General features: G+C 51.4%; 1 protein-coding gene across 7 annotated transcripts; it reads right to left on the minus strand.

The window, feature by feature from the left end:
* PYROXD2 (pyridine nucleotide-disulphide oxidoreductase domain 2) lies at positions 1-27,899 on the minus strand. Of its 7 annotated transcripts, XR_015241769.1 has the most exons (17): positions 26,076-27,899; positions 21,759-21,778; positions 19,129-19,222; positions 18,971-19,044; positions 13,788-13,943; positions 11,481-11,634; positions 10,587-10,648; positions 10,393-10,490; positions 8,401-8,542; positions 7,861-7,995; positions 6,510-6,582; positions 6,091-6,247; positions 3,485-3,639; positions 2,666-2,772; positions 1,531-1,637; positions 1,055-1,391; positions 260-283 (listed from the first exon to the last, which is right to left on the minus strand). XR_015241769.1 is itself a non-coding variant. In XM_025918463.2 (16 exons), exons 1-16 carry the CDS (start codon positions 26,200-26,202, stop codon positions 213-215), a joined length of 1,746 nt encoding a protein of 581 aa, XP_025774248.1. In that variant the 5' UTR covers positions 26,203-27,899; the 3' UTR covers positions 1-212. The 7 variants fall into 7 exon arrangements, 3 of the variants coding, with proteins under 3 accessions (XP_025774248.1, XP_086536722.1, XP_086536723.1); XM_025918463.2 differs by lacking the exon at positions 1,531-1,637 and having other exon boundaries at positions 1-283; positions 1,055-1,175; XM_086680596.1 differs by lacking the exons at positions 1,531-1,637; positions 21,759-21,778 and adding an exon at positions 21,842-22,364 and having other exon boundaries at positions 1-283; positions 1,055-1,175; positions 26,076-26,205.
* Positions 27,900-27,909: the final 10 nt, after the last annotated feature.

Here is a 27,909-nt window from a genome sequence, read left to right on the forward strand (position 1 = left end):
TTATCTAAAACATTGTTTTTAATAACACAAAACTGGTTCACTCATGAAGACATGGGTACCAGGTTAACAAGTATCAAATGTAACCTGTACGTTTCTCCTAAAATAGTGCCTTGAGCATGAGGGCTTGTCTGCCGTATCCTGGGAAACTGACCCAATGGGGACTTAAAATCTCAAGGGTAGATTCTTTGTCCTGGGTCAGAGTCGGTTCAGGGTCACATGCTCTTGAGGTCTCTGAAGACGACATGGGCTGCATTGCGTCCCGCGGCTCCCATGACGCCTCCTCCTGGAAGGGAGTCTCCCGTGAACCTAAGCGGTGCTCACGACCGTCCCCAGGGAGCAGGCGGGGCCAGAGCTCGTGGGGAAGCCAGCAAGGAAGCAGAGCATGGGCACCTGCAGGGCGGTGCTGGGGACGTGAGCATCAGAACTGGGACGACTATTAAGACAGATTCTGGGCTCGCCTCCAGGCTTCCTGCTCAGAACTCTGGGCAGGGGGCCCAGTGCACAGTCCAAGCACCTGCCCCCTCAGTCTGGAAAGCCAACGCGCTGGATGGAGACCCTCCGGGCGTGAAACTAAAGCGTCAGACTAAAGGTTCAAGGGGCAAGGGGTGGAAGCTCAGACCTCTCTGGGGCGTGTCCACAGGGGATGGCAGCCCTGGCAAGGTCAGCGAGGCTTGGAATGGACGCAGGCAAGAATTTTTAAATTAAGAAACGTAATGTTACCAATTCCCGCTGGTCTGACATCTGGAGGGGGAATTCAGGGACACGGGTCTTCCACAACCAAAGCTGGCATTTGGAGAGCCGCCTCTGGGGCAAATTTTTAAACCTCGTTTGGAGGAGGTGGGAGCTACCCCGAGGGTGTGGCCAGCTGGCAGAGTCCCCTCCTCCCACCGGTTTCCTGTGCACTGAGAATCCCCAATATGGGGGATGGCCTGTTCTCATGGGAGTTCCTTGCTCCCCTCCATCTCTCCTTGCCCCCTTTCTCCCCCATCAGCAAGCTTCTGCCGTCCAGCCAGCCCCCACAGCCCGCACAGGGAAGAGGGCCCATGTCACTCACCAGGGTGGGCACCGCTGCCACAGAGATACAGGCCCCGGAGAGGACAGCGGTAGCTGGAGTGCAGGGGCACGGGGCGGGCGAAGTAGAGCTGGTCCAGGGTCATGGCACAGTGGAATATGTTCTGCGGGAGGCAGGGCCACAGTCGTTGACATAGGAGCGTTATGGTCTTTCCGGCCTTTGCAGGTTTCTTCCCCTCCCCTTCTCCAAGGAAGGTTCTTTTCCTTCCGGCATGTTTTCTTGGAAAGGGGAGGGGAGAGAGAGGACAGTTGCATGTCCTTGGGCTGGGGATGGAGTTTTCCAGAGGCATTTTTCAGGAGGAAAGAAAGGTGAGGAGCACCTTCAGCGTGTGAGAGGGAAAGAAGAGGGAGATGTTAAGTGTTTGCCGAGGACTACAAATCCTCCTCAGTCTGTTTGAAAAATGGAGGATTTGACCTATTTTGGCAGCCGGCTCATGTTTCCTTGGCCAAGACACCCACCTGAGCCTGGGTCCCAGGGGTCCAAGCCCCAGCAGAGTCACAGTGGATGGCAGACAGGGACAGGGTACTCAGGCTTGGTCCTGCTCCCCTGGCTGGGGTCCGAGCAGCTGGGAAGGTGTGGGGGCAGCGGGAGCAAGGGGAAGGGGAAGGTCAGACTTGCAGGGCGGGTCTGGACAAGAAGATCACACCTGCTGGACGTCCCTCCAGCTAACCACGTCAGCATGTCCCAAGCTGGGCTCCTCCTCCCCTACCCCCCAAGTCTGCTCTCTTCCACCTTCCCCACCTCGGTGGGCGACATCACCTTCCCCGCCTGGGCCTCCAGGTGGACCCTTCACGTCACCTCCACCCTGACCACATTACACTGAGACTTCTCAGTTCAGCCTGCCCTATGCCTCCCATATCCATCCACTCTGTTCCCTTCCCACCGTCTGGCCTCCTGCACTCTAGATCTGGACCAGCGCTGTCCAATAAAAACATAACATGAGCCACATATGCAATTTTTATTTTCTAGGAGCCACATTAAAGTTTAAAAAGAAAATGGTGAAATGAAAGTCAATAATATATTTTACTTGACCTAACAGAGCCAAAACATTATCACTTCAACATGTGACCAAAACAAATATTATTAATGAGATGTGTTCCATTTTTTTTGTCCTAAGCCTTTGCAGGCTGGTGGGTGTTTTATGTGTACAGCCCGCCTCAGTTTGGCCTCACCCACTGAAACCACCAAGAGCCACGTGAAGTTGGTGGCTGCAGTATGGACCTGGCCTCCTAACTGGTCCCTTTGCCTCCAGTCTCAACAAGGCTTTGATAAATCAGAGAGGAAAGTCCAAGGACCTGCTACCTTAAGAGGGGAGCTCCCTCTGAAGAAAGCCAGATGGGAGAGGTGGCCATGGATGTCCAGACAGGGGACATCCTGGTGACCTTCTCAGCAGGCACTGCCTCTCCTGTCTGATCTTACTCCTCCCCACTCCCTAGGTCTGACCACTTCTCTGTCCCCTCTCCACCGTGGACTCTGCACCGTCCTCCCTTCTCGATATGGGCTGGGTGTGGAGAGACAAGATAAAACCAAGTGGGCAGGCCAGGGAGTGGGGGTGCAGGGAGAAGAGTGTGATGAGGGATGCCTTATACTCACCCCTCCAGGAAGCCCAAAAATTCTCTCCAGATCAGGCGGTGTGAGGATGTCCCTGCCCACCACGGAGCCCTTGAAGCCAGGGGCGTAGGCCTCGATGCAGTCAAACACTGATTACAGAACAGCAGAGAAACGAGATGGTGTGAGCAGGAAGAAGAGGAGACGCCATGATTGTACAACTTGGCAAATGTATGAAAATTCATTAAACTACACACTCAAAATGGGTCTATTTTTATCATATGCAAATTATATCTCAATAAGCAAAAAATACATAAACAGTCCATGGGCAAGTAAATAATTCATTACAAAGGCCTCTGGGTCCACCCCACTTTCCCACCTGCTCATCCCACCCCTAAACACAAAGTTACTTGTCTGCCGTGTATATGCAAAGCTTTCTTCACCTCCTTGCTCTGCTCAAGTTGTTTCTTCGCTTGGAATGCCCATTGCTGCCTGGCCAACTCCCATTCTTCCTTTAAAACCCAGCTCAAATGTCTCTTCCTTATCTCTCTGGCACATACCTTCCTTCTTCGACTCACAGAGTAAGTTGTATTGTAAGACTGGTTTCTCTATTCATCCCCCCAAATCCCGACTGGACTGTGAGTAACGTTAAGGACAGGAATCGTGTCTTTCAGGCTTTCTTAGCCCAGTGCCGGACCCTAGCAGGAGCTCCTTGTGTTGATTTGGGTTCCCTTGGGTTCTTCTCTCCCTTTGGGGCAGGACCTGGCATTGTTAATCCTGAATGCGCAGATAGGAGGAGGGGGGTCCATTGGGGCTGCACGGCCACCAGTCACTCTGGAGACAGGATGGTCTGGCCCTCTTTACCTTTGTCTGCATAAGCGTTTCTCTCCTGCTCATCCCACACCTTGCCTCCAGCCAGCGTGTAGGGAGTGTACTGTGTGAAGAGCGAGACAACATGGCAGCCGGGGGGAGCCAGGGTAGAGTCCAGCGAGGAAGGGATGCAGAGCTCAATCATAGGCCTGCCACATGGGGGAGGAGAGAGGGTCAGGGGCAAAGAACAGCAGCTGCCCTGAAGGAAGGGCTGGGAGCTTCTCTGAGGTGCCAGGGACATAACGGAGGAAGGCCCGGGGTAACCTGGTGCCAAGGTCACTGTCTCTTCAAGACTGTGGTGGTCGCTTGCCTGCACGGGTTCCGTGTCCCCCAGGACAGTCCAGAATGCTCCAGAGGAGCTCCCAGTCCCTCACCAGCCTCCCCACCCCCCGCCCCAGGGCCTCTGGTTCCCTTTAGCCTCCCTCCCCAATGGGTGCCTGTCCCCACCTTCCTCCACTACAGCCTGGGCTCTGCCAGGCCTCTCAGTTCTCCAGGGCCCAGCGGGCAGCACAAACAAATGAGGGAAGGGGCCAGGCCTAGGGCAGCAGATGCTCAGGTAGCCGGACTTCATCCCCGGTCACCTTTCCCTGAGCAGGCTGGGGAAATCAGAGCGTCCGGGGCTGCGGCCAGCAGACAGAACCCTGAACGGTTTCCCACCCCCTCCCCTGCTAACAATGCCCCGTCTCCTTGGGGCATGTTTTCCCTCTAATCTCCACATCTGACCACCTTCAGGCCACGTGAAATGGCCTTTTCCCTGCATCCCTCATTTACAATGTGTCTTCTGAACCTGGATGTCCAGTAGGCAGCTCCAGAGTAACCTGTCCAAACCCGAATGCCTAAAGCCTGCTCCTCCCCAGCCAGACACACCAGATTCCCCTTCTTCGTAAAGACAAACACCATCTTTTAGTGGCTCCTCTTTCTTGCTCACACCTGACTTTTGTCCAACAGCAGATGCTGCCAGCTTCACTTTCAAATACCCAGTATCTGGCTACTTCTTTTGCTGTTGTTGTTTTTAACAATTTTTTTAATGTTTTATTAATTTTTGAGAGAGAGACAGAGCATGAGTGGGGGAGGGGCAGAGAAAGAGGGAGACACATAATCCAAACCAGGCTCCAGGCTCTGAGCTGTCAGCACAGAGCCCGATGCAGGGCTCAAACTGACGAACCATGAGATCATGACCTGAGCTGAAGTTGGACACTTAACCGACTGAGCCACCCAGGTACCCCTATCTGGCTACTTCTTGTCACTTCCACCACCCCTACCCTGGTCTGGGCCACAGTCCTCTGTCTCTTGGATTCTGCAATAGTAACTAATTGCAACAGATGCCTTTTTTTCTCCAAACAATGGCCAGAGGGGTCTTTCCAAAATGTAAGTCAGGCTCTGCACAAACTTTCCTGGAGTAAAAGCCAGGAGTAGCTTCCAGGGCCCAGCAGGATACAGCAGCCGTAGCTCTGGGACCACCCCCACCCCCCTTCACTCCCAGGTTCTCTTCCTCTGGTCTCTCTGGTCACATCCCTGTGCCTGCAACACACCACTCCATTCCTGCCCCAGGGCCTTTGCACCTGACTTGCCCTCTACCTGGGTGTTTTCCTTCAGATATTGATAAGATTTTTATTCTCAATTCTTTGGGTCTCTGGTGCCACGCTATCAGAGATGACTTTCTTTCCTGACCTTCTTATAAAGGCTACCAAATCCTCCCTTCTTCTGACCTATTTTTCTCCATATTATCAGTGCATGTTTGTTGATTGTCTTGTCTTCCACAACAGAAGGTCAGTGACCTGAGGGCAGAGGCCATGTTGACTTTGCTTGCTGCTCTGTGCCCAGGTTCTGGGACTAAGCCTGTTACAGAGTAGGGGCTCCAAAATATTTATGAGTGAATAAATGGGCATTGCCTTTTACCCTTCTCTCAGGGCACTTGTCCTCTTTACCTCATGCTATAAATATTTATGTGCCTGCCTTACGATAAGCTCTGTGTCTGTTTCATGCTTCTGCCTGACCTCCAATTCCCCCAACCTGTACTCAATAGAGTCCCACCCAGAAAAGGTTTTCAACAGGCTTTGGTGGAAGTTGACAGTATGGAGAGATACTTGCTCCTGTAAGGTCCCTGCCTGTTCCCAGAAGGATGGAGAGACAGCTGGGATGGGAGGTAGGAAATGCTTTTTAGAAGTTTTCTATGAAAGCATCTTATCAGAGACAAGAGAATATGGAGCAGGGGTATTGGGTGAGTGTGTGCCCATTGATGAGGCTGCCAAATCAGAGAAACCCCTTCTCTCCCAGAAAGCATTTTCTGCAATTCTTCTCCAAGGCCAGTGCTGTTTTCTCTGCAGTCCTTTGCTCTCCTGCTAATACGTGACACTTGGCTGAACCATGTCCTACTCTTTACTCCTTACCTGCCCTGGCCCACAGCCTTCTTGTCTAGATGTACTTCCTATCCTTGGACTTAAGTATGGGTTTAGGCAGATTCTGAGACACTGTGAATGTTTAACACCAGGAGGAAGAGGCAATCCTTGCCATGTCTAGACAGACCCCTCACCCACCCCTCACCTGGCCCATGCATGTAAGATTGTAAGAGGGGACACCAAAGCCCAGTGGCCACCCACCTGTGGGAAGGCAGGCCATCCATGGCATCTTCAAAGGCCCGGTGGAGAAGGAGGGTGTCTTCACAGTTCAGGTGGATGGAGCACTGGTGATGGGGCAGTGGCTGGCCCCCGGGAGCATTGGGGGCCGCCAGGAAGTCAGGCAGCCTGTCGACAGCCACTGATGGACCAAAGAGGAGGATGAGGGCCCAAAGGCCCATGTCCTCAGACCCCAGGATCCTCCTTTTCTACCCATCACCCTGCTCACCCAAGTGATGGACTGGAAAGAAAAAGTATGAAAGAGTGTTTCACCTTCAAACTAGGGGGCAGACTGGAGGGCAGAGAATAGAGGTGATGACGTACGCCAGTTCTTCCCAGACTTGGAAATTTCTCACTCAGGTAATGTCAGAAGAGACAGCTCTGCAGTCTGGTGTGCCTCTTACCATTGATCTTGGTAACAGGTGACTGGGTGTCTAGTCGGGAGATCCTGTCCACGAACTCCTCAGGAAGCCATTCCTGGAAGAAGGTTCCATGAAAACGCCTGAGGATGGCTGAGGCCCCAAGGGGCTGCCTTCTTCCTTTGCTCAGGATGGTCCCTCAACCTCTACTGCCAGAAATCCTCTCCATCCTTCAGAGCTCAGCCAAAGCACCTCCTCTGTGAGGTCAGCCTGGATCCCCTCCAGCTTAACACTAACCACTTCTTCCTTTGAGCTCTGCCAGAGCAATGTATATGGCCCACACCAGCTCCTGCTTTGGATACGGCCAGTGGGCTACAGGCCCCTTTTCTCCTCTGGTCTCCAAGCTCTTGTAAATCTTGGTTATTTCAGAATTGTCTTGACAAGATACTTTTGAACAGATGTTTGTTGAATTTTCTTAGTGGAATTACTCAGAAAAAGTGGTATCTTGTCCCCCCCCCCCCCCAGCTAGTCCCAAGAATGGTTGGGACCTCCATACTCATATACATATTATCATACCTTCTGGTGACAGGGAAGGTGTGATCAAATGCAAAAATTTTCCCCAATCCTCACCCCTCCCTAGATGCACACACCTCTGTAACATCCTCCCACTGTGATTCTGCGCTTGTGACAAGTTCATGTTAGGAAGTAGGATGCAAACAGAAGCCTGAAAAGCACCTGCACGAATGAGTTTGCTCACTTTTGTCCTCTGCCAGACCCTGAGAACATGCCTGGACTTACATTGGAGGATGAAGGACACATGGAGCAGAGCTAGTCAACCTGGTCATTCCAGCGGAAATCGTCCTGGATTAGCCCCAGCCAGCCAACCTGGGCACATGAGCGAAGCCAGCCAAGGTGAACAGGACCCACTAGTTGACCCACAGCTGATGGAAGGTGCATGAGCAAGCCCAGATCGGCTGAACTCAGCCAAGTTCAACTGAATTCTCTAGTTCTGTGTGCTAAATCAGTATTCTTAATATATGCCCACAAGCTGAGCATCCATATGGCCATAGATAATTGACACAGATGCAGGAATTAGCATTGGCTAGAGGGGGAATCAGGGTAGTAGGGTAACTCTGGATTAAAAGTCAGACCTGGGTTCTAGCTCTGGCTCTGCCAGTCACCAGCTGCATGGCCTAGGTCATCTCATTCCTTCGGACCTTCCTTCCCACCCATGAGGCTTCTTCCCTGTTTGCTACCTGCCTGTTGGGTAAGGAAGAGATGGCTTCCCCCAGTGCAGATACCTGGCACTTACATCTCCCGTCCTCATGCAGTCCTGGCTCCCTTGACCAACACCCCCCATGTTGGCGGACAGCTTGCCTCCACCCTCAGGCCTTACCTGTGGTGTCAGCTTCAGGAAGGTGACCTGTGGAGATGCGTTGGACAGCACCACCTTACTCCTCACCTCCGAGCCGTCTTGCAGCACCACTCCTTGGACGCACCCTTCGCTGCTCACCTGCACTTTGGCCACTGCCTAGAGCCCACCAGAGTGAGGCCCCAGAAACCCCCCAGGAAGAAAAATACAGTTGGATCTTGGAGGATTTCCATTGTCTGTGCTGCTCTGGGGCACTGCCAGCTTCCTCAGCCTGAAGCCACCCTGCTGGGCTCTGCAGCAAAGTGGTGAAGACTTAGCCCACTCACTCTAATGGAAAGGCTCAGCCCAAATGGGGTTAGGGGCCAGAAAATTCAAAGGAGGTGGTCTGAAGAACAGGGGCCTGGTTGACAGCTGCCCAGCCATTAACAGGCTACATAAATTCAGCCCCTTGATTCCAAGCCCCACGTTGTGCCTCGGTTAAAGGAGGGACCTTCTGAATTTGACATTTGGTTCTATACTGAGATCCTTGCAAATAATCAGCGTAAGGGGTAGGGGGACATTCACCTTTTCAGTGAAGACACTTGCTCCATGTGCAGTGGCTGAGCTGGTGATGGCATCAGAGAGGGCACCCATGCCACCCTGGACATAGCCCCAGGCCCCTTGCATCCCCTCGAGGCCCCCCATCACGTGATGTAGCAGCACATACCTGAGGACAGACCACTGGGATCAGTGGTTGGAGGTGGGATTTAATCCCAGAGCTTAGATGCAAATAGACCTTTCTTTCTGGTGCCATTAGCCTCTCCCTCCCCCTGTGCTGCCTTTCCCAACAACCTTTGAATGGGCACTGCCTCCATGCCATCAGGTGCCATCAACCCTGCCTCCCAAAGAACTTTCCAGTTCTTGCTCCCTGAGGCCTCTTCCCTGATCCAGGCCTCTCCTCTCATCCCTAAAGTGCTGCACTGATATTCTTCTAGTTGGACCACTTTCTCCCACACTTTCTTTCCTGCAGGCTTGGAGCCCAATCTCAAAACCTAGCTGAGTCCTGTCACTTCTCTCCTTTGATGCCTTCACTGGCTTGGTGTTGCTCTCAGGGTCATTGCCAGTCTCTGAAAATGACCTCCAGGGCTCCAGCCTCCTCCCTCACCATGCTCTCTGTTGCGGTCCGCACTCCTGCCAAAGCAAACCCCCGCATCATCTGTGCTCAGCCCCCAGTGTCTGCACATGCTGTTCTGGCAGGTTCAAGGCCCCTTCCTCCCTCGTGTTTGTTTACCTAATTCCTCCTGTCCTGAGAGTCTCAGATTAAACATGCCTTCCTCCTGGAGACCTTCTCTGACCCTGGACAGCATTGTTTCCCTGCTTTACCCCCATCCTAACCCTCACAGAACTCCGGTATCATCATCTGCTCTGTGTCTACCTCTCCTATTAGGATTTCAGCTCCATTCACTACCTGGCCCCAGGTCCTGGCACAGGGAAGTGCTCCATCAATATTGACTGAAAGAATTAATGAAGAAACAAATTACTTAAAGGCACACTTCATAAACTGGGCAGTAGCTAGGCCTCCTGGAGACCTACAGAGAAAAGGACAGAAGGCACCAGCTGGAACATCCAAATTGGCTGGTGGATCACAGAGTTGGCCAAAGTATGGCAACCGCTGCCAACCCCCTTCTTCCATGGCCCTGGGGAATTCAGAGCTGGCTTAATGTGTGTTGAAAAACCACTTCCAAGGGTGGTTCTCATCTTTTGAGAGAAAAGCCACGTTGACAGCTTCTAGCTGCATCTTGTGATACACCAGAAATGGCCCAACACTTGGCAGTATCCTCTATCCCAAGACACATACACGCACACGCACACATACAAACACACACACACACACCCCACACACCCTCCGTTCCTGCTCCTACAAGTGGCCATTAACTCATCCCATAGGTACAGACTTCACTGTGTCTGCCTGCCCCCTCTTGGATCAGGCTGTCAACACAGCCCCCACCTAGAGCATTCCACCCTCACCAAGGTGTGTGTGTGTGTGTGTGTGTGTGTGTGTGTGTGTGTGTGTGTGTGCACGCGCGCGCGTGTGTGTCTTGGAACCCAGGGAAAGGAACTTTGTGTGTGGGGGGGAGGGCTAATGGGACTTTGTGGGAGGAGAAGAGATAAAAAGAGGAGAGACAGAGAAGAAGGAGTGAAAGGGAGAGAGAGAGAAAAGAAGGAGGAAGTGGGGGAGGAGGAGGAGAGTGGGAAGTTGTTCATGTTGAGATGTAACAGGGGGAGAGAGGCTTTTCTCTGAAACAGTAAGGAGTAGTGGCTAAGAAGGAGGATTTTGGAGGGTCAGACAACGTGGGCTGGAAATCAGTTCTGTAACCACTAGCTGTGTGACTTCAGGCAAGACCTGCCCCTTCTCTGAGCCACGGCTCTCAGATGTTGCTCTGAGGGTTAGATGGGAGCTTGGCTTCGTGCCCGGCTCACCCAGAGAGCTCGGTGAGCGGTAATAGCAGCTGTTAGCACTTGTGGGGGATTCACTCTGCTCTCGCTGCACCCCTTACCACCACACCCCACGCTCACCCACTCCCCGGAGTGTGGGGACTTGTCATGGCTCCGATCACAGCATCCGTTGCCAGAGTGGCTTTTAGAGGCTCGGACTCAAACCACTGATCCAGCACCTAGGACAGCAAAATGTCAGGGAGAAGGGCATAGGGACCTGGGGAGGACAGTCCCCCTCAATGTGGGGTCCAGCCTGAGGCTGGGGAGCCCCTCACCTTTGTAATTGGAGCTGTGAGGACCTGGTAATACTGGGGCAGCTGGGCTCCCAGCACGCGACCTAAAAGAGAAGACCCATAACACATAGGCTGAGATAGGCAAGAAAGAGTCAGTCCAATCCGTGATATCTCTGCTCCTACTTCTTTATCTGTAAAATGGGAGTAATATTTCATATCCCAGGAGCTACTGTGAGGACTGAGTGACATATGTAAAGCATTTGCAAGTTCATAGGCACTTAATACATTTTAGCTGTTAGAATTATTTTTGGAAAAATGTTAACTTGTACCTTATTCCCTTACTTCGAACTCTGTAAGGCCCATACCCTGGGAGGCAGCCAGCTTGGCCAGGCCATTGCTGTCAGGCTGATTCACACTACGCCGGAGGCTCACGGGGCAGGGGGGCTCTGAGGACACGGATCGTGATCTTTAGCTGGTGTAGCCCCAGTGCCTAGCTTAGTGTCTGGCACACAGCACTTGCTTAATACATTTCGTCGCATGAAGCTTCTTGGACTGGTCATCTGAGAGGCAGTGTCTACTTCTGGCATTTGTGATAGATTCTACTGGCTCTGATCGGTCCTTCATTCCTCCCCGAATCCACACACTTTGTCCATGCAACTCTGCAGCGTCTCCCGCTGGAAATCTTTCCAGTTGCACTCCGCCTTTCCTTGGGGTCACCCTTCAAAATGAACTGTTTGCATATAAGCCTTTTCTCAGGCTCTGTTTCTAGGGCGGGCTGGGTGAAAACCTTCTCCCCAGAGTACTCGGACAGCCCCTATTAATTGGTGGCAGGTGGCAGGCTGAAGAAGGTTCAGGCTTTGGTCCAATCATCAGGAAAATGGGCTCGAGTCCCCAAAGGTCACTCATCATACCCAGATGCCTGCACTTGGGACTTACCTGCCTGCAGCAGGGGTTTGAGGGTGGAGAGCGACTTGAGCCTTTGCAGCAGGGAACCCCTCTGGAAGGCCTCCGCGTCCACCGGCGCTGCATCCAGCAGAGGGTCTATGGCTAATGCCAACCGATTCATGAATGCCTCATATTTGGGGAAGGCCTGGAACAGAGAGCCCTGACTCAAGGCCCCATTGCTTAGAATCCCACAAGGACGTTGCCCCACTGCTCTGCCCTCCATGCCGCCCCCATGTGGCCTGCTGCTCCTAGCCAGGCCTCCATGACTCCTCAGGCAAATTACTCCCAGTTCTGGGTCTGTGAGCTGATGTCAGCACTAGAGGAGGTCGGAGAAATCCTGAGCAGTACATGAGCCAGTAGGGTGGTGGCAGGGACAAGGAGTTATGCTGGCCAAGACCAGTTGTCAGCCACAGAAAACTGGCAAGTATCCTAGGATGTGGTTTCTGTGATAAACCGTGAAACCACTTTAAAGTTTCTCTTCTCAGTCCTGTCTTCCCGTGTATTACTGGTAAAAGATCCCTTCCCCTGTATTCCAGCATGATGACTATTGTTTCCTGGCCTGCAAATCCCCTCCATCCTCTTGTCCTATGCAGAAACAAAAGCCTACTCCCCATCGCCCCACAAGCCCCCCGAGCCAAGTCCATTTCTCTCTTTCTCTTTTTCTTTTCAGAATCCATTGCAACAGAGTGGTTAGGACACCCACCCTTCCTTCACTGGGTGGGTGACAGGAGCTGGGATGGAGGCCTCTGCCACCAGGGCCCTGTCTCAATCCTCAGCCCTCACCTTTTAATTTTTTGGTTCATCTATACTCATGAATATATCCATGGAATTTTAATAAGGTTACAGAAGGAAAAGTTCTGTGTGGAAGTACATTTGAGAAGTCTTGATAAAAATGACCTTAGCAGCCTTCTCTACAGTAGGCCTTTAATGTGACAACATGAAAAGATAAAACCGGAATTCGGTTTCCTTACTTTCCACCCCGGGATGTGGCCTCTGCCTCCTGTTCCTGTGGTCACTAGCACGCAAGGCCTCAGCCACTGTCCTATAGACCTGGGGACGTGGCCTTGTCCTGAATCCTCTCTGGTGCATCTGAGATGGTCAGGGTTTAGAGGAGAGGGTGGAGGCAGGCGTCCCCAACCCGCTGCACAAAAGAGAAGCACTTTGAAAAAGCAAGCTCCCCAGGTGATTCTGCTCATCGGCCAGGCTTAGAAACCACTGGCTGAAGAGAGATTCTGTGTGTCTGCAGTTCTCTTGGTTTTACTCAACAATAGAGTCCAAAAAGCAACACACAGGGATTGTATTAACCTAGGTTCTCCTTACTGTCCTCACTGAGACATGAGTTAATACTATGCCTCAGCTTGTGTCTAGGCTTGGTTCAAAAATGTGTCCATTTAAAGAATCTATATCTGCAACACCAGTCACACCAGGCCCATAAGATCATTCAATGACTCAAGGCGCACCTGGGTGGCTTAGTCAGTTAAGCATCTGACCTCAGCTCAGGTCATGATCTCACCGTTTGTGAGTTCGAGCCCTGCATTGGGATCTGTGTTCACAGCTCAGAGCCTGGAGCCTGCTTCGGATTCTGTCTCTCCCTCTCTCTCTGCCCCTCCCCTCCTCTCTCTCTCAACAATAAATAAACATTAAAAAAAAAGATTACTCAATGACTCATATACATGAAGGTACCCAACAAATTCCTTATAATGCAATCCCAAGGGAAAGCTATGCATTCTCCATCAGACCTATGTCCTTCCTTCCAGCAGACCGGCATGCCATCCTGGACAATTTCTTGCCTTGGGCTGCCTGGGGATTAATGCCAGATCGAATGAATATTACAAATCTCTTGTCCTAAATTCCTGATCCAATTCATTCTATCCATAATTGTCTCCGATCCTCCCTTCATTCCTCTTTTTTGGCTTTCATGGACTTAATATTGATAACCACCTGGAGTTCTAGTTGTAAGCAGGAAAGATGGAAAGCACCGTAGTAGAAGTACATACCGGTGGATTCCCTTTTGAAATTCAGCCAGCAGAGACCACCTGAACAGTGGCCTCATAGTTTGAGGGTCTCCGGTCTCCACCGGCCTTAATCACTGTCTTCCATTCCCTTCTCTCTGAAGGGCTCGGATCAGAGGCTACCACAGACCGGAGCCCTCCTAGGGCAGGTGGGGTGGCCTGTCCCAGCCCTCGTGGCCTTTGGACGACATGCTCTAGGATGACTCCGACCAGGCCCAATTCCTTTCAGGAGCCACCTCCAGGCTGGCAAGGGAGGAGGAGACCCGTTGCCAGTCCCTTTCCCTACCTGCGCATCTCTCCGCGAGAACTGGGCAATCTGCTTCTGGTTTTCCGCCATGTCTGTGCCCAGAAGAAGGGACCTGGGGACCTTGTTCCCTGTGCCCTCTTCCAGCATTGGGGTGAAGGAGTAGGGGTTCCGAAGATGAAGCCTCAGCCCGTGTTTCTGCAGGACACACATAGCAAAGCAACATTTTAAGGGATCTGTGGCCTCTGCCCTTGACCCTTCTCTGATTGGGTTTGCAACAATTTAGGTCTCTGCAAACAGTTCCCCGAGGCACGTGGCACTGGTTCTTACATTTTCTAATGTAAGTGCATAAAAAGCGTGCTTGCCCAGGCACTCTTTGGCAGGCCACGCCATACCACAACATGTCATACCACACCATGCCACACTACACCACACCATCCCACACCACACTACACCACACCACACCAAGCTACCCTGTGCCAAGGACTGTACTAAGGTTTACAATGATCACCTCACAACAACTCTAAGTACATTGTCCTCATTTTACAAATACAACAACAGAGGCACAGGGCAGTGACATAACTTGTCCAAGGTCACCTTGGGAGGTGGATCTGGGTTTCAAAACCACATCTCTGTGACTCCAAAGCTCTGACTCTCAGCACTAGTCTATAACTGCCCCCACTTCAGAAATAAATAATTAAAATTTAGAAAGACACAATAAAGCAATGGTTATGTGAAAATCCATACTTACGAGGTAGATAAATTATTCACATCAAAAAATTTTATTTACTTTGCAGACTCATTTACTCCAGGGTCACTTTAAATGGAAGTTCCCTTGATGCATTTAAAATATGATTTGACTTACAAATATTTGACTGGCAAACAGAACTTTCCAAGAGCACATCTACTTCTTCAATGGAGGTACAGATAAAACACAAGGGGCCTGAGCTGGCCCCACAAATAAGACTTACTATTCCAACTAAAGACTTGTTTTTTTCTGAAACCACTTTATTATGAGTGACATACCAAAAGCTGTATGTATTTAATGTGTTTAACCTGATGAATTTGGCACCTAGAGACTTCTTTCCCAGATCCTTGGCCAGCTCCCTCTCCTCTCTGACTGCTCTGTTCACATGTCACCTGAGCAGCAAGGCCTCCCTTACCAGCCCAGCACTTTCTGCCCCCTCGTCTTGCTTCATTTGTCTTTGAAGCACTTACTGCCCCCTGGCTAACTGCATACTTAGTTACCCAGTCTCCCCCAAGTGGAATGTCAGCTCTATGAACTCAAGGACATAGTTTCTTTTCTCAGTGCTATATCCTTAGCACCTAGATATAGTGCAATCAATACGTATTCTGTTGACTGAATAAATGAATGCCATGTTGCAGACCAGGTACATGTCCAGAGACAGAAACAAGATCTGTGAGTAGAAGTTCTGGAAAACACAAGGAAACCAAAAAAGCCCTCTCCAACAATTACAGCTGACATTTCCCTAGGCCAGAGATATTCCAGATGGTGGGATCGCCATGGGGAGAGCATTCTGTGGAGGTGAGTCCAAAGGTTTGGTAGGGGTTTGGGCTGGAAGACCTCCAGAGTCCTTTCTACCACCAACATGGGGAAATGTATTTGATCCAAGCTGGAGAAAATTTCAGGTTGGTTTCTCTCAGGTTAGTCTTTCTCACCTAGGAAGTATCCTTAGTTTCTCCTTTTCCTTTCCCCTCATCTCAACAGTCACCAAGTCTCACTGGCCGAGTCTCCAGAAGTTGTCTACTTCTCTCCATCTCCACTGCCCCTCAGCCCAAGCCACCATCTTGTGAACTACCGCAGCCACTGCCTCACCCATCTCCTTGAGACCACAGCCGCTTCTACCACATTCCACAACACCCAGCAGGCGGACTGACCTTTCATGAAGTCATAAACTCCATCCCTCCACTTCTTCTGCCCATGGCACTCAGAATAAAATGCAGTCCCTCCTTCACAGCCTACAAGGCCCTATGTCAACTGATCTGGACCCCCTCTCCCACACCCTCAGCTGCCCCTCTGCCATCACAGTCTACTTTCTTCTGCCTTGGGCCTGTCTACTTCCCTCTGACTGGAACATTCTCTGCTCAGGTGACCACAAGGCTCGTGACTTCTTAGCATCCGCATGTCAGTTCAAATGTCACCTCCTCAGGGAAGTTTTCCTGGTTGCCAGTCCAGGCTGGACTTCTGGTCCTTCACCACCATATTGTCTTGTTTTCCTTTCTTTAGGCAACACCTACCTCTACTTGAAGTTCCCTTCCTAAGGCAGAAGCCTTGCTGCCCCCATTCACCGCAGTGTCCCCAAGGGCTTCTCCCAGTGCGGGACACAGGGAAGGGGCTCAGAAATGTTTACTGAATGAATGAATCAATAACCCACCCCAGATAAGGGACCCAAGAGTTATTTCAAGTAGAACTAATTGAATATGATTTTTTTTTTTTTTGTCTGACTCAGGACTTTCTCATCAATTGAACCTTTGCCATTCTTGATGGCTTTAATTATGTGGTGTCAGAATCAGAAGAGGGATGTTGAATCACCATTAGATTGGTTCAGATCGTGCAGTTCTCTTATAAAAACAAAGCCCTTCTTCTGATTTCCCCACAAGTGTTCTCAGCATGCATAGCATCCTGGGTGGAAATTGCTAGGAAGGGACACGGTGTATATGAGGGACCAGAGGTAAGGGAGATTCAAAGGGTGTGGTTCCGGGCCCCAGCATAGTCCTGCAGAATCAGCCCTCAAATCAAGGTCCCCCAGGGTCCCATCAGTTTCCCACATTGTTCTGACAGACCTGAAAGTTTGAGAGCCTTGCATCAGGTTTCCAGGGAGCAAAGTGGGAGCACACTGATCTGGTTAAGACCCGGAAGAACAGAGAGGAAGGGGAGGGAGGACAAGGGGTTGCCACTTGAATGAGGTCAAGGCTGGCCCAGGAAGAGCAGGATAAGGCAGCCCCTGGCTGATGCGGGAGAAAAGACCCCCAGGGCAGAACTCTGCCCTCCCAGCCTGGATTCCACTGCTTAATGTGGAGTGGCTATCAAAGCAAACCAGGATAGTGGATAGACCCGGGAGGTGATCCAATCTGATGTTCTTGTTGACAGCTGGGGAAACTAAGATCCAGAACGCAGGCCCCACTGAGGCCCCGAGTGGGTGGGGTAAACCACCCTCTGGCTCAAGGATGGAAGAGACACAGTGGCACGAAAGGCTAGCCTCACACTTTAGGTGAGGGCTTAGTCTAACCGGGGACAGGCCTGTAGTGGCCAGGTCTGATAGGCAGTGGCCGGCCCAGGTCCCCGGGTCGGCTGCCTTATCTTTCTGTGGCCTCAGTTTTCTCAGCTGCTACATGGGAGTTATAGTGCTAGCTGACAATTATTGAGTACTAACCATGCCCCAGGCACTGCACTAATGATGAGCGAACCTATTAAAACCACCACAATAGCCTCACCATGTAGGTACTATCACCATCCCCACCTTACAGATGAGAAAGACGGGGCGCTGGAAGGCAGCTGATAAAACCACCAAGCAGGGATTCAAAACTGTTAGGTCCTAGGGTGTGTAAGCTCAGCCCTGTCCTCTGCCCAGGTCCCACCTGGAGAGCTCCTGCCTGTGACCTTGTCCATTGCAAACTGTAACGTGCAGGATCGCTATCAGGATGCCTGTGGCGGCACATTGGACCTCAAGAACAGGGAGCAGGAGGCAGGTAGACCAATGCAAATTCTGCCATTTCCCAGTGTGTGAACTTAGCCTCCCAGCACCTCGGTTCCCTTGTCATAAAACGGGAACACTAAAACAATTCTTGTCTCACAGGTGCAGCCCAATTGATAGAGCATTAGAGCTTGTAGCCCAGGTTGTGACACTGGTAATTAAACTGTTCTTTATTGTTGTCTGGAAAGAGGACATTCCTAGAACGACTTCAGTTGCCCTGTTGTAGACGCCTTCCAGGTTGCCAGTGTCCTATTCACCCCTCCAGGCTCCGCCTGGGATTAATTCTGTGCATCACAAAGCAGGACTGTTCTGTCCCATGATTTGGGCACCACGCTCCTATTAATGCAGCCTAAGGTTAGGGGTCAAGTCATACACTCAATTCGCTTGGGAGTTTCTAGTTAAAGGAACCCTATGACAGAAAACATTTTCAAATGAGTAACTTCTATAAAGAGAATACTCGTGGAAATTTCCATTCTGTCATCCTGAGTTTTCAGAAGTTAGATTTTTCAAAAGGAGGGTCTACCCACAGTCCCCATCTGCAGCCACATCTGCCACTATGTATAATGCGTGCGTTTGCAGGTTGCCTTCAGCTCTAATCTGGTGTGGACTGTGGACCAGAGACCCTTTCCCAGGCCTTGGCTAGATTTCATCCGGTCCTGCCTGGTTGGCCGTGATTTCTCTAAGTAGGCAATAGTGGTTGAAGATCTTATTAATTTCAAACTTTCAATTTAGAGCAAAGTTGATGCTAAAGTGCTCACAGCTTCTTGTATGGATGATACACAGGATCCTTTTCCCTGAGTAGTGGTGACCCAGGCACAAGCAGGGAGAAGCTAAGTGGGCTCCAGAAATGCGGGGACCGAGTTTACAAAAGAGGCAGTGATCTGCAAGGACAGGGGCAGAGCTGGGTCAGCCTGTGGCCCAAGGTTAAGCTGACTAAGAGGAGTCATCTAGGGGCCAGTCAGCGTTCTCAGGACCCCTCAAAGCAGCCCAGGAGCCAGAGGAACTGAAAATCCCTGGGGTCCAACTTCCTGCTCAAGAGACTGAGAATGGTAACAGGATCTAAAGATTAATGAGGGAAGAAACCGGGCTCTTGTCAGAGGCCCAGGGGTTCAGACAGGTACCCAGCGAGGGCCAGGTGACATGCCAGGAGGTGATGGGGCCGGGCAGAGCTGGAACCCCAGTCCCGTGCAAGGCACCAGCCAGTGTTGCATGCAGGAACATGGGCCTGGTGTTGACAAGGCTTGTTCTTCAAAAGATGTCCAAGTTTTATGTGAAATTTCCCATTTTTAAGGCACTGGGTAGGCTTCACAAAACCCATCTGCGGGAATGCACCAAAGAGAGCATGTGGGTAGACAAACCCTTGGATAGAAGAGAGAACCCAGGTGCAGGGAACCACGTGGGTACAAAATAGGGAGGCTTCACCCCAGGTGGGGAAGCTGGAACCGCCCCTCCCCCACCATCAGGCCATGGGTAGAACTAGGGGGGGGGCGTGGGGGGGGGCAGTTCTACCTTCAGCTCCAGGTCGGTGTAAATCTGTGGCCTCAGCAGGCTGAGGAGGTAGGATGCTCGGGAGAACTTAAACCCTGAAATGGAATCCGATAAAGACAGTCACCGGTGGCCACCACTGGTCACCCTCTGCCACCCCCACACCACCTCTCAGGGCTCACCTGGGATGATCTCCTCGGTGACAGCTGCACCTCCAATCATTGGGCGTCTCTCGAAGACTGCCGTGTTCACCCCCAGTCTCTGCAGGTACGCCGCCTGGGGGGTACACAGGGTCTTCCCTTCATCGCTGGGGCCCACCTGCCAGCTCAGGGTCCTCGCTACAGGGCCAGCGTGCTAACCCTAGGCTCATGCTGTTCCCGCCTCTGGGGATGCCATTCCCCTTGCTTCCTCCGTAAATTCGCACTTTCCCAGATGTCTTGCAAGATGCAACATGACTGGTCCTGCCCCTCCATGTCCCAGCTGAAGGTGACCTTCCCTCCTGCATGGCCTGGGTGGCTCTGGGAAGTCACATTGCACCCTGCCCAGGCCCGCTCAGGGTGCCCATCTCCTCTAGGTGAGGGTAAGCCTCGTGCCTCCTCAGAAGCACAGAGGCAGCGCGTGAGCTTGCCCAGTGAGCACCAAGCTAGACCGCCAAGCTCTACTTCCTCTTTCTGCTGGAGCGGCCTCAGCACCTAATCCATCTGGCCTGTTTCCTCCAGTGCAAATACGGGCCTGATGATGGTAACACCCCTTGGCCTGCTTCACGCACTGATCCCTGACACACAGCACGTGCCCAAGAGAGGAAGCTACCTTTATAGCACAGCTTTATTTGGGGGGCGAGGGGACAAATATTGCAGGGATTTTATTAATTTTTCCTAGCACTTAGTGGGAAATCAATAAGTATCTGTTAAACTGAACTGGACCTGAGTCTACAGACCTGCAGTGCTGGTCCTCCCACTACCATCCCTGTCAAGATAACAACAGAAACGGTGTAACTCAGAAAGCTTGTTTCTAAAAGTTTACTTGGCAATGACTCTGTGCCAGACCCTGTGAGTGCATCACCCCATTTAATCCACCTCACAACCCTAGGGGCGCGTGCTATGATTCTCCTCATTTCACAGATGAGGAAACTGAGGCCCAAGGAGGTAGCTTGCCTCAGGCTCACAGAGTAGAGGTGTTGGGAATTGAACCCAGATGGTCTGGACTCAGGATCTATACTCCTGACACATCTCAGTGTGGAAGAAAAAAAGCCACTCTGGCATTGGGAAGCCGCCTGGCCCTTGGCCATAAACCATACTCTCCCATAACACTTGAGCAGCCTCACAGAATGACAACCTCAGACTGAGACCATGATAAATGGGACAGAACAAGCCCATCTCACAATTTTGTCTGAGTACAAACATAAAACAAGGGCTCTGGGTCACCCGCAAGATACCCAACACCGCCTCCTCTCTTGGCCAAAATTAGTGGTTGCTGCTTCCTTACCAGTTATCCTCTCCTCCTACTGGTCCCTCTCCCCATAGATCAGATTTATCGAGATGCTAGTCGCAGGGGCATTCCTGCTCTGACAGTATCCAGTCTAGAGCAAACCCCTCTTTTGCCCCCCAGATCATCCAACCAGAGTTCATATCCTAGAACAGGCTCTTCTTAACCCCCTTCTCCTGAGCTGCACCCACCCCCCCCCCCCCGAAGCCAGTCATCACCCAACTCCCTGAATGGCAGGGCTGCGTCTGGGTGGGTCTTCGGCTGGAGGGCACTGACACCAACCTCCCTTGGGCTGGGAACCTCCAATAACAAGAGTCCCCATCTGTGAGGCTTTGTGTGGCTGGTCCTTAAGGCATGTCACTTGCTGGCTTTATGGCAACTCTGAGACTGGGCATTTTTATTCTTTTACCGTGGTTGAGAGAGCCTAAATGACTTGCCTTGACCTTCACAGATAGAAAGTGGCAGAGCTGGGGGATGAGCCTGTGTTCATATTAACATAAAATCAATGTTTTAAATTACTGATCAGTTGAGTTACATAGCACTCCCCGTAAAATGTTCAAGTAAAACTAATATGTCAGGGAAAAAGATTAAGATTTCACGCAAGTCTCACGGCCCCCTCTCCCCAGCATTGCGAAGTCCTCCCGTATGGATATTCTAGAGCAGCCTCTGCTTCAGGAGGATGTACCGTGCTTGTCTTGTGAACACCTTTAGCACACACTTTAGCTTTCTAGGGGTACAGGGACCAGAGTTTGAGAAGCACAGCCTCAGGATAGCCCTGACCTGGCTCAGCTTTGGACCTAGAAGCCAGTGGTGTTGGGGCAGGGCCCTGCCTCCTCTGCTAGCCTGGCTTCCTCGCTGTCTCCAGGGTATACCTGGGGCTGTGTGGCTGCTGGGTACTTCAGGGTGACACATGGCGGAGACCCAGCTGTGCAGCACAGGGACTATATACGCAAGGACCGCCCCCTCATCTGTAGTCAGAGGGCCCCACCCACCAGGCCTCAGCTCCCCAGGCTCTGACATGTCTCCCAGCCTATGTCAGTTACATATGCTCCCACCTCTTCATCATCTTGTTTCTGAAAGCTCCCTGATTCTCCCAAAGTCATGGGGGAAATGCACATATGTTATGGAGAGGAGAGGAAAGAGAGCCTCTGATACCCTCCTTAACTACCAAAGAAATCCATTTGACAGCCACCAATCAGTGCCCTGGAGAGGAGGCTAGCCTGCCTCCCCATGTCTCCTGTGGCCCACACCCTGCCTGCTTCCTCACATTCCGGCGACAACCTCATGTCCAGGGGTCATGAAGTGGGGCAGAGGGGGAGGTACTCACAGCCACCAGCCCATTGTGTCCTGCAATGAGACAAGGGAAAGAGGAGGAGAGCAGCAGTGGTCAGCAAGCAGACAGACATGTACCTGAGGAACGTGGTCACCCATCCCTGTCCCCATGCTCGTGGAGATCCTGGGGAGGTAGCAGAGAGTTGGATGTTGCAACAGCATCTAGCTTGATGCCATAAAACACCTGGTCTGTGGGGAGTCAGAAAACCCTGGTTCTTGTCCTGGCTCGAAAAATGTCCCGTCACCCTGGCCTGGCCAGTGGCTCCACGCTGGAGTGATGGGTGAGGAGAAATCCAGTCATCAGACAAAAGCTATCTCACGAAGCCTCGCATTGCTGGGCTTCCCAGCACCTGGGGATGAGCAAGTGACTGGTGAGGGAGAGTCACGGTTTCCGTGGCAGGGACAGAAGGGGAGCGTGGCTGGTATGCTGCTAGGCAGACAAGCCCTCCTTGTCAGGTGTGGAATCACCGGCCGTCCAGGTGCGTGGTGGGCATGTGGACGGCTGCTGTCCAATGTGGCTTGTTCTCCCCAAGCGTGGTTCACTATAGTGCCCCGGAAGGCTTTAGTCACATGACTTTGTCTTTGTCAACCACCAACATTCCTGGGGTAAGATGGGAACAGTTCAAAATGAAGTAAATGAACACAGCTTAAGGAGTGCCAGCTGATTGGGTGAACTTTGCTATTTTACATGTTTAAGTTTCTTTCCAAAGATCTTAGGAGGGCTGCCCCTGGGTTAGGAGCCCTAAACTTGACTTGGGATCCCATGTTGCACACCAGGCCCCCCTGGTAGCAAGTGCTTCTCCTGTTTCGAGAAGCTTCAGGACCACCCGAGAACCCCTCCCCAGAGTCAGCTCAGCAGGGTGAAGGCGGGGCCCTGGGATGGATTTCTCACAAGCCCCCAGGTCATTCTGATGTGGCCATCAGAGCCAAGCACAGCCGGTGGGGTGGGAGGCCTCTTCTTCCCTCACTCTCAGGATAACTCGGAGCTGCTGATGAAGAATCCCTTGTCGGGCAGAGAACAGGCCCTGGTTGTTTTCAAGTAGTGGGGACAGGCCTTGTCTGGAACACTTGGCACACATTCCTCCTTGGTGACAGAAGGTCACTCTGAGTCTTCAGGGATGTCAGCAGAAGACTATGTTCTCTGAGCACCAACCTGAACCCGGCGTTCACTCAAATAAAACGTTCAGCCATTAATTTGACAAACATCCATAAATAGGAGGCAGCAATGACCCACATGATGGATTTCTTCATGGCTGAGCTGACTTTGTTTTACATTTTCCACACACAGACTCCCAGAATTTGAGAAGTCATTGAGCCAACTTCTCTTCCATTAAAGGAATCTCTAAAACAGAGCTTTTCAACTCCCTTTGACCATGAGCCACAGGAGGAAGTGCATTTTACACCGTGACTTGGTACACAACCCACCTAGAAATGTATTTAACAGACAAAAGCTTCATGAACAATATCAACTCATCCACGTGATAAGCATGTGAAGATCCATTTGATTATATTTCATTTGGAAAGATGAGCTAACCTACTGTTTTCATATATTTTGAAAAGTTTCTTAATAAGGTTTAAAAAATATGCTGGATGGGATTCATGAATGGGTTGCAACCTGCAGTTTGAAAAGTCCTGCTCTCTAATATATACATCAAATTAAAGGCAGACTGTCCTGGGCTCAACCTGGTTTCTGCTATTTACAGAACATGGCCCTCGGAGAGTCACTCTGACTTGCCATGAGCTTTGGGCTTCTTGCAGTGTTGGAGGGAGAAAAACCAATAATATATGTAAAGCACCTGACCCTGGGCAGGCCCACAATAAATGGTAGCTATTTGTCTCTTGAGTAGTGATCATAAATCTCAGAATCTGAATAAAAGCTTCCAGGCAACTCGGTCCAGTTCAGTCATCACGCGTTAGCCCATAGATGCACAAACAGACCTCAAATGACAAAGGTCAAGATTCCATCAGCCCAGGACCCTCTTTCCTCCACTAGTCCATCCCCGGTCCTGCCTGGGCCCTCCTGTGGCTTCTGGTGACCTCTCCTTCCCCTGTGAGGGGGTCTTAAGCTACAGGCTCTGATAACCTCCAGCCTTACTCCAGGGATCCATAGATAGCCAGGCACATGGGACTCGTGAGGGAAGCTGCTCTGGACTCGGACTTTCAAATGTGGCCTGCAGCCGCCCGCATCAGGCCCACTCCAAATTCTGGTCAGATGTGCTGACCTAATCACCAGGGGCAAGGCCCAGGAATTGCATTTTAACAAGCTCCTTGGGTCACTCTTAGGCATATTTAGTCAAGTGACTAATCAGGGTCATCTTCAAGGTGGCTCCCAGGTAGTGGTGTGACCTCAGGGAGCAGAGATAACCCTTCTCTCGGAAGATGGCCACTCTGTTCCTTACGTGGTCCCCAAATGCCCTTAAACGGGGCTTCCCTTTGTGTGTAGCAATTAAACAATGTCAAGCAAAAACTCACACCTGAGACTCACACACATGTGGGCTATTCACCCTGGCATCTGGTGACCTGGAGTCAACTGTCCCTGCCAGAAGGCAGCAGGGGTGTGCCGTCACCAAGGGCAGAAAGGGAGTTGGGGGGGGGGGGCGCAGTGCCATTTACTGCACCCAGTTAGGTCTACAGCTGGTTTCCCCCCAGCCAGGAGGTTTGTGACAGTTGTCAAACACAGCCATTGCTACAATTTAAATTATATAAACTTATGGTGAAATAAATTATAAACAAAGGTCATACATACTCAAAACTTGTCAATTTCCCACATCATATTACTATGTGTCACAATTACCTATGCTCTTGTGGTTTTTTACCTCTGAGCAGCCGTCAGCAGGCTGCACTGTGTCACAGTGGGCTGCTGCGACTCTTTTCCAAATTCACATGCAACCGCGTCACCGTGGTAACTTGAAGGTGGCCATGGTGGGAGTATTTGCACCATGAAAGTCAGTGAACATTACATATCGTGGCTCCATATATTGCTTTGTTGATGGTTAGAGTTATGAAAGCAACGGAGAAAACGCTAACAATGCAGATGAAACCCAACCGTGTGCTGTGTCCCTGGCTGTTCCATCGTGAAAAAGCACAAAGAATTAAGAAAGTATTCTCCCAGAATGGGAAAAACATGATCTGTTTGAGTGAAGTCTCTCCCGTCATGGAACAAGTGAAGTTCAGATGTACCTTTGTTGCTTTGCTTCACTTCTACTCTTTGAAGTCAATCAAAAGGTCAAACATTCCCTTGGGCACTAGCCTTATTTGTCAGTAGGAACCAGAAAGTTGCTAAGTATAGCAAAAATCCCAGAAATTTGGGGAGAGCCAGTTGGCCACCTGGAATTTAGAGTATTGCGTATCTTATTTGTAAAATCGTGTGCTATGCTTCTTTCATTTCAGTATTTATACTAAACTTATGTATATGTATTTGCACACATTTTTCCCTGGAGAGGAGACCGTTAAAAACATTAACTGGCCATGACTGCTCTTAGAACATACAAAAATGAAGAGATGTCAGAACAGGATGCAGCTTTAAAGCTGTGTAACCAACGTCTTCTTTCAATCCTGCCATTGTCTGTCTAAGCCCAGTGGGAGAGAATGCCAGAAGAGGCCCCTAGGGGGTGTGAATGGAAGGATCTGAGCAAAGGTAACCTTCTCCCAGCCCCACGCCCTCACACAGTCACGTGTCAGAATCAGACACTCTGTAGCCTGGGGGTCAGCGAAGTGCAGCAGATGTGCAAGAAAGACAGCAGGGGCTGTTAGCCTCTGCAGACACGCGACTCATTTCTATTTTTCCCTAACCCCCCTTTATAGAACCGTCCAGTTTCCTTGCCGGATACATGGTCTTACTGGCGAAGTGGTGGCGACCAGAAGTCAGGGCACTTGGTATGACTGGATTTCATGGGTCTGTTATCCCAAGGCTCTTTCTTTCCAATCCTTGTGTACCATACGCTTTCTAAGAATGTGGTGCCAAGGGGCTAATTTTGCAGGAGATACATGGAAACCCCTGCGCTCACCTATTCTTCTCTGGTCATTCTAGAAGGGAACACCAAAGCCCAGAGAGGGCAAGGGTCTGCCCCAGACCACACAGCAAGTTGATGGCAGAGCCAGCCCCACAACCTTGGTGCCTGCTCGCAGACTAAGTGGGCTCCACCCCCGCCCCGCCCCCCGACTCTGTTCTGGCCCAAACCCTGGCCATCCTGTGGACAGAGGAGAGGGAGGGGTGGGGCTTGGGAGTGCGCCCCCCAACTCCACTCCCCCACCCCCCGGGCTCTGAGCAGGGCCACCTTCCTGCCCCTCAGCCCCAGCACATCCTGGTTACCTGCTCCTATCACCACGGCATCGTACTCAGGCTTTAGGCGTCCTCTGGCTTCCCAATGAGCTCCTCTCCAAGCAGGGCAAGAAGAGGCACCTATGCCCCGGCTGAGTCCTCGGCCACTTGCAGCCATTTCTGCCCAGTACTAGGCCAGGAATTTGCTTACAATCAGCTTTCTGTGCTGCCTGGGCAGGAGGAGGGGCAGGGAGAGAACAGGAAGAGAGGAGGAGCTGTAGTCCAGCTGCCATACTTGGCTCTGGGCCAGGACTACTCAGAGGACATGCAGCCTGCAGAGTCCAGGCAGGGCAGAGTCTCGGGAGGTCACCCATTCACCGGGCAGAAGTCGTGCCACCTCCAAAACGTAGAACAGGCACTGTGCGGTTAACTCTAGGGCTCCCATGTGCGGGGGGCTGTGCCGACCACAGTCCCCAGCCTCTCACGGAAACCCTAGAAACCCCATTTTATGGACCAGGGCCACTGAGGCTCAGAGAAGGGACCGGGGAGGTCATGCAGGCAGAGAGTGTGCTGGCAGGGCCCCCTCCCCAGCACTGTCCTGCTTCTCATTAAGGGGTTTAATGTCTGGGATTTGCTGGGGAACAAGTCCAGAGGACGTGCTGTGAGACTGCTCTAGGGCCACAGCCTTCCGCCTTCAGGATGGTGAGGGGCTCGACACCCACCGCAGGCCCAGGCAACCCCACAGGGTCTCCGTGACCAGAGCCTCAGTACAATGAGGGCCACATCTGTCGCTGGGGTCCCCCCGAGAGCTGCGTGTTCTCTCCCAGACACTTGAGCACCCTGCACTCAACAGGCCGCCTCAGAAGCTTGCAAGGGATGGGGGTTCACCTTTTTCTTTTGAAGGACTGGTCATCTGTCTTCTGTCTTTTGGCACCTTTCCCATTTCCCCAAATCCTCAAGGATTAAAGATCACATCTGCAAAGATCTTCAGCTAACACCCTTCCTTGGTACCCTCTGGCCTGCCTTGTATCAGGTGCTCCTTTGTTCTCTGCCCATTGGCTAGCAGGCCACTTCTCTACGGTAGGAAAAAAACACCGTAGGAGTTGAGTGTCTGTACTGCTATGACATCTGTCAGTATTCTAGAAACCCACTATTAGAAATGCATCTTAAAATTGGGAGAATTTGTGGAGAAGGTGCATCTGAGTAGGAGAGCTTTCTGTGGAACCTTCTACTTGTGACTGAGACACCCTGACACTCCAGGTTTACACCATGTGTAAATCTCTGCTGAAATCTGATGCAGGATGTCCACCCCAGTGTTACAATATCGAAACATTCAGGGGACTGGTTAAACCAGATGTGTCACATCACGTAGCTGCTCAAAATTAAGGAAAACTATCAGGGGACAAAAGTGGATACCCTACAGAGCAGTGGGCTTCTACACTTAGTTTTCCCCTTCGTGCTCTTCTGGGTCTTACACAATTGAGGTTTGAAATCTCCATTCATTAAGTCAAGATATCATGAAGGAATGCAGTCCCAGTCACCTCAGCTGACAATGTCCCTCACTGCCACCTTCTGAGGACGTTAGTGTGAGATGTCCTTCTAGCTCTTTCAGTACCTCTGTCCTCCCCCCCACACCTCCACCTCCACCAGCTATTCCCTTAACAGAAAAGAACAGTCTTCTCTGCACGAGTTTCGGCTCAAGACTAGAGACCCGAAGGCCTGGCTGCTGTCAGCATGTCATACAGGGGGCCTGGGTGCCTACTTCTGCCATGGCGCTTCTCTCATCCCTGCGGCGGACGCTCTCCAGTCCCAGGGCTCTGGTGGTCTCTTGTTCTTGTGTGTCTCCTGGGGTGGGAGCTTCTAGGTTAGAGGAGAGGGACTGCAC

The sequence above is a fragment of the Puma concolor genome, chromosome D2 (genome assembly GCF_028749965.1).
Source record: "Puma concolor isolate L17-30 chromosome D2, mPumCon1.1.hap2, whole genome shotgun sequence".
NCBI classification, from domain to species: Eukaryota; Metazoa; Chordata; class Mammalia; order Carnivora; family Felidae; genus Puma; species Puma concolor.

What these genes read in the sequence shown, in the direction of transcription:
- PYROXD2 (XM_025918463.2), bottom strand. Translation starts at nt 26,202, where the DNA reads ATGGCTGCAAGTGGCCGAGGACTCAGCCGGGGCATAGGTGCCTCTTCT. An exon ending in TGCCGTGGTGATAGGAGCAG is followed by an intron (nt 21,779 to 26,075) that starts GTAACCAGGATG and finishes GTCTCATTGCAG; the next exon opens with GACACAATGGGCTGGTGGCT. An exon ending in TCTCGCGGAGAGATGCGCAG is followed by an intron (nt 11,635 to 13,787) that starts GTAGGGAAAGGG and finishes TCTCTGTTCCAG; the next exon opens with GCCTTCCCCAAATATGAGGC.